Source organism: Blastomyces gilchristii, assembly GCF_000003855.2.
Source record: "Blastomyces gilchristii SLH14081 genomic scaffold supercont1.20, whole genome shotgun sequence".
In the NCBI taxonomy this organism is placed as follows: Eukaryota; Fungi; Ascomycota; class Eurotiomycetes; order Onygenales; family Ajellomycetaceae; genus Blastomyces; species Blastomyces gilchristii.
This window is the reverse complement of record NW_003101663.1, coordinates 1,161,524-1,168,446: the sequence shown is the minus strand read 5'-3', so window position 1 is coordinate 1,168,446 and position 6,923 is coordinate 1,161,524. Positions and strand designations below refer to the sequence as shown.

Here is a 6,923-nt window from a genome sequence, read left to right as displayed (position 1 = left end):
TAAAAAATTTGATTCTGATCTCAGACACGGTTACACAGTCAGTCTAAATCTAACTATACAGTATTCTATAAATGTATAAATTATATAACACTATATAGAGTATTCAGTTAATAATTACTATTTTTATATAGAATTGTTTTCAAAAATATTATTATTTATTAATTTAAAATTTTATTAAAAAGTTAAATTAAAAAAAGTATAATTATAAATATTAATATATAATAAATTAAACCTTTTTATAAGAGGTCTTCACTGAATAGATCAGTATTAAGTTATAGATCTTATATAATAAAAGTAAAAAATATTAGAGAAGAAAAAAAGAGAAAGTACAGTAATCAGTGATTAAAGTAAATATTTATATATATATATAATAAAGCTTCAGAGTAAAAGAATAGAAATTTCATAAGTTCTTCAGCTGAGAATTAGTAACTAAGAATTGAAGCTTTCAGTAGAAATCTATAAAGTGTAATAAAATAATCTATATAATTAATCAGATACAGTCTGTCACATTAACTCTCTCTTTTCAGAAGTGAGATTATATGTAGTTCTTATCAGTTAAGAGCTGCTCTTCCAGATAATATAAAGCTCAGAGTTCAGATTAAGTGATTATAACTGTTTTATTTTATAAGATATTATCAGCTGCAGCTGCAGAGTCTCTTATTAAGAATATCTTCAATCTTATATTTAAGTTTATTATCTTCTTCTATGATCTCTGATAACTGTTAGTCAGAAGTCAGTTAAGAAGAGAATAAATCAGTGATAGTATAGCAGAGTAAGCTTGTATAAGAGATATTATAAATCTCTGATGATGTATTAAGATAGTAGTTATAACTATCTAGAACTTCTATTACTTTGTACTTAATATAGTAATAGTTCAGTGTATGAGATAAGTATATAATCTGTATATTTTTTAGATTCAATTATATCAGATCTTCTATCTTATATTACTCAGTGTAACGTGACGGAACTGAAGCAGTGACTAGTCAGCAGTGTTATATAGATATAGTTGTTTGAAAAGCTGTAGACATGAGCTTAATTATCTTGCTTAAATAGCAAGCTCATAGACTACAGAGTTATTGTGAGAATATCACAGATAGAGTACTTAGTATACTAAGAAGATTGTATGAGAAACACAGTAACTCTTGTATACATTTCAGTAGAAGAAAAATAAATCACTGACTTCTTTAATAAGAAGTCAGCATCTAGCTATTCTATATAGATAATGAGTGAATACTCTTCTCTTATTTTATAAGTGAGAATAGTCAGAGTAATATCTCAGCAGTAGACTGACTATGTAACTGTGTCTGAAACCAGAATCAGATTTTTTGATAGTTCTATTATCAATTTGACTGATCTCATTACACAGTTTTAACATTAGATAGTAGTCTCATACTGTTTCAGTAAGACTTACTGTCTACTCTTATCACATTTTTCAAATGAGATCATGATTTTCACTTCTCAATTTAAATTATTTTTATTGCTTTAAATGACTTTAAATCTTATTTGAGTGTTATCAAAAAGTGTTACTTTTTAAAAAATTAAAAATAGTCTAAAAAAAACCTTAAAATGTCTAAAAATAGTAACTTTATGTCAAGAATGAGACTAAATGAGACTAAATAAGATCACTTTCTCATTTTTTTCAAGTCATGATTTCATTTTAAGATCTGATATATAGTCACTTTACATGTTTTTTTAATAGTCAGTTCTAGCGGGATTCACACCAAGAAATGTATGAGATCAGATCAAATGAGATCAAATGTGAAATTCATAATCTCAGCGGCCAGTCTACTCAGCAGTATCTTACTATTATGAAAGAGTAATCTGCGGATCTTATATAGAAGTAGAGTTCTTATATTTATCAATCAGATCTTTTCATAATATATCTGAATAATATTATAAGATGATTGAAAACTGATTTAAATAGTCTGCAGAATGAATGAAATTATCTGCATGAAAGTAATAAGCTGTGTGAAACTGTAACAGAGTCTTGATATAGCTGAAGATATAATAATACTCTTCTCTTTAAGAGTATAGTTCTGATACTCTTAAGATTACTGAATTAGAAGTTATCTTTATTATATAATAACAGTTACTAACTGATTTAATAGCATATATGCTGTGTGTGATATAAAGAAATAGATGAGTTTTTCTGCTAACTGTATAAATCTTCTCTTTCTTATCTCTATTCAAATTAACTGTGTAATAAGTAAATTTCTTATATATTAATTGAAATGTGAAAAATGTAGTTAATAAGTGACTTACAGATCTCTTAATATATTCTATTCTGTGTATAAAACTCTCTACAAAAGTAGTGTATTTTAGAGATAAAGCTAACAGTAGTGACAGAATTTTTTAAAAAGATTTTCTTTTCTCTGTAATACATTTTTCTTCTCTCTTCTCATCTGTAATAGTGAGTGTATGAGAGTATCATTCTTGAAAGATAATAAAAGATTTATTCTGATATCTTCTAGTGAATAATAAATATGTTTATGATGCAGCTGCAGTCTTTGTAACTATTAAGAAAGTTAGATTAAAGACAGAGACAGCAGTGTCAATGAGCTGCAGAAGTATTACTTTTATTATCATATTTTCTTCTTCTTCTACATCTCTTACAGCTGTGATAATAGTAGCTGCATCTTGCAGTGAGATGTTATTGCTTCTGTCAGTCAGTTTATCTATGTTCAGTTCTTTCTCTGCTCTCTTTACTATTATTATAATACTGTTCTCTCTCTCAATCAACACAGTGATGTATGACTCTGTGTAATTATTTAAAGAGAATCTCAGAGAGAGCTTGATTTCAGAAACAGTGACTCTGAGAAGTTTAATTTGTAGTTCTTCTTCTATAATATACTCAAGCTCTGCTGAAAATACTGCTGAGTTGAGTCTGCAGAGTTCTGTAGTTTCTTTATCTTCTCTCTGTAAGAAGGCTCTGATACAGTCTCTGACTAATACTATCATTTATCTGCACTGTGTTAAGCAGCTGAAGAAAGAGAAAATTTTATATACTTATTTCTTGTCTTACTTCTGTTATTTCTGTTATATCTGTAATAATAACTTCTATCTCTCTGTAAGTATTATCTACTCTATAAGAAGATATTGTATCAGTTCTGACAAGAAGCTCAGATGTTCAAGTAGTACAAAGTAAGAGTTTCAGAGCTTTAAGTATTAATGAATTTCATTAAGCTTAAGAAGATCTCTCTTACTTATCTGTAAAAGAAGATGAAAGTATAAGTCTTTAAAATGAAAAAATATCTCAGAATGACTAATCTTAAAAAGAGATTAGTCAGTATTATTATTGAAAGTGCTGTAAAGACTAATCACTGATTGAAGAGAATCTTACTTCAATTAAAACAGATAACTGAGATACTTTATAAATTGATAAGTTAATACTTTAAGTATCTCTTATACTCTTCTGCAGCATACTTCTCTATAATACTGTAGTACTAACTTCTCAGCAGATAAAGATATCAGTATTGAAGACTGTAACAGTAAAGAATAAGTTTAATGAGAATATAATTATTAATGAGTAAACTCTGAGATTTATTGTTTTTACTTTTTCTGCAGATTACAGCTCTATTAAAATAGCAGCAGTCTGCAGATTAATAATATCAATTTTTATTAATTTTAAATATTTCTTTCTTTTCTTATTAATTGCTTCAGGAATTTTACACTTGTGTAGTCTTATTAAACTTCTAAAAACTCTTTGAGAGAAAATAGAAGAAGAGTGCTACAGAGTTTATAAGACATTAGCTTATTATCATGAAATTATTTCTAAAAAAAATTGTTTGAGAAAAAATGAGAAGTTTTAAGCAGTATTTCTTGCTTAATGTCTCTGACATGTAACAGAGCAGTCTTTACTAGTCATCTCATAGCTTATAATCTCTTTCTCAGCATTTTTCAAATGCTTAAGTAATTTCTATGAATTCTCTGACAATGAATAATCTTCTTATTTAATAAGATATTAAAGCTTACTGTAATGTATTTACTTATTCAATATTTTCTTTATAAGATATTCAGTATCACTCTTGATCTCAATATTATTCAGCTGAAACAGCTTCATCTCAGAGTGTTGCTTATAAAGCTTTAAATAGAAAATGTGAAAAACAGAATGAATTAATTTCAATTCTGAGAGTAATTTTAACTTATATATCTATTTATTCATTACTTTTATTACTGAGAAAGATTCTAGTCATTACTTACTAAGCATCTTATACAGTCTCATTATCATGATATTCTTTGCTAAAAGTAGTACTTAATTCTCTATTAAGAACTTTATTGAAAGATGTTTTTAATTATAGTATTCTATCTGCTATTTCTAAATATGATAAATACTTTTCACTGTCTTCTTATAAATTTTATTCAAAAGTTTCAATCTTGCTTTTACTTCTGATACTAAGAGATACTCTGTTCTCTGTATCTATTTAATATTCTGCCTTTCTATTCTCTTCTTTGAAATATTGTCTGTGATGTTACTAAGTAATAAAGAATTGTATTTATAATAAGTAGAAAAAGAAGATATCTTTAAGATTATATTCTTTATATTATTACATATGAATTTAATGATTAGAAGATGTTTAGATTAATTATTCTAATAATATAAATAGAATACTTAAAGATACTGTTTCAATATCTGATTCTAGTATTTAGTCTGATCATCTGTCTGTAGATAGAATACAGTACTGAAAAGATATTTTATTATAAAATAATAGTAACAAGCTGATTAGTATTTACTAATGAAGAGAAATTCTCAATCTGTTATTAATAATTTCAGAGTACTATGATTATAAATGATAATATTTAAAAATAGATCAGTCAATTCAGAGACTTTAATCTTTTTATAAGTAGAGATATATTTAATTATCTTCATAAAGTAGTTAATAATAATTAAAATTAAGTTATATTCTTTAACTCTTATTAACTTTAGCAGATTAACTATGAAATTCATTGATAGATTTTATTATAAGCTCTTTGAAACAGGCAGTGATACTAACTTACTATATTACTTATACTATGAGATCTTTATTCTTTAATAGATATTATAAGTCTTAATATACTCTTTAACATCTGTTCAGAGCTTGTTTTAAATATATTTATATTTTAGAAGCTTCTTAGTCTTCTCTAATCTGAAGTGTTCTGTATAAGAATTATTATAATGAAATCTTAATAACTTTTAACACACTGCTCTATTATAAGAGATAAAGACTGAATTATTTAATAGTAGAAATTCACAGTCTTCTAGATATTAGTAACTTAATTTCTTAGCAGTACTACTCTGCTTAGAGTCTTCTCTTCTAAGTTTAAACTGAGTTCTTTCTTCTTTAACTTCTGAATTTAAGCTGCTGTAGAGATGTCTCTCTTCTATAACTTATTAATAAATTTTAAAAGTAGTTAGATTAAAAGATTGTAAACTGTTTCATTCTTTATCAATTCAATAATAGTAAGATATAAGATCACATGAACTATGCAGCAAAGAATGATAATGTCATATCACTAGAAGATGATTTTCTTGATCTCTGCAGAGATATACTACTCCGCCTGCCGTTGGATGATAAAAATGCCAGAGATGACACAAAAAATGTCAAAGACACCATCAAGAAGGATAAGAATAATAAGAAGAACAACAAGAAGTGTACTCACTGTAAGCAGGATGGCCATGAAGAGTCTTACTGCTGATTCGCACATTCTGAAAAGTGTCCTGTCAATTGGAAGAATAGAACAAAGAATAATAATGAAAGCTCAGCGCCTACATACACCACTGTTGAGCATGTCTACTAAAATGATAACCATGATACCCGGGCTGTTGAATGCTAATATGATAACCCAGGATAAAGATGATACCTCATGATAACCATGATAACCCACGATAACCAGGCCACCGAGTGCCTATATGATAACCATGATAACTCATGATAACCAGGCCACCGAGTGTGCCTATATGATAATCACGATAACTCATGATAACCAGGCTACTGAGTGTGCCTATATGATAACCATGATAACTCACGATAACCAGGCCACTGAGTGTGTCTATATGATAACCATGATAATAATAACAATAAAATGACAAAAATATGAGAAGTGAGACCTCACAGTGTTCAGATGACTGGAGGGGTAATACAGATACAGAAAGAATAGATTTGAGCATTTTTTCTTATATGTTTTTTATGTTTTTTCATGTATGAAGCTAGTCTTTATGAGAAAACTAGACTCTACATTTTGTAATTAATTTTTATTGCATATTTGAATGATTTGGGCACTTTTGACTGTATGAGTTAACTGGCCTGCGTAGCATGGGAGGGTGTTGAAGCTACTACACAAGCTCTAACCCACATGACCCACACATATATATTTAGCTTTCACTAGCTACTAGTTAAACAATAACAATCAACCATGTTCAACCTCTCTCACAGTAGATGTAGTAATTATCAACACTCTTTCTTACTACATTGTGGTCTATAAGTCATCACCCGGGGCCTCTCTTATTCTCAAATCTTTCAAAAATGCAATAATAATTAATTACATCAATCAGATTCTGATTTCCTCATTAGAAAAGACATTCATACAGCAATAACTGTAAAAATCAAGAAATATATACAAAATTTATTGATTCACTGTATCATCATTATCATTCAATCATTTCTTCTTCTCAATTTTCTGAATGTCAACCCTTTTGACAAAATCTTCAAATGCAGGCTTTACTAGTGACTTGATAAGACTGTCAGCTATATTCACTATAGAATCAACATGTTTTATCATGATTTTTACTTTTTCAATCAAATTATAGAGAATATGATATCTAATCTTAATATAATGCAATCTTCATATTAAGAATTCTTTCTTTGCTAGATTAATTACTCTCTTATTATTAACTTATAGATACAAGCATATTTTCACTTTTTCATCATTCATCAACTCAGTGTTAT

The 6,923-nt window shown here is 27.6% G+C and overlaps 1 protein-coding gene across 1 annotated transcript; it reads left to right on the top strand.

Annotated features, from left to right (window-relative positions):
- Positions 1 to 5,454: 5,454 nt before the first annotated feature.
- Positions 5,455 to 5,673, top strand: BDBG_17679 (uncharacterized protein; the record flags this gene model as incomplete). The annotated part of the gene is made up of 1 exon (XM_031725340.1): positions 5,455 to 5,673. One exon carries the CDS (start codon positions 5,455 to 5,457, stop codon positions 5,671 to 5,673), a length of 219 nt encoding a protein of 72 aa, XP_031580403.1.
- Positions 5,674 to 6,923: the final 1,250 nt, after the last annotated feature.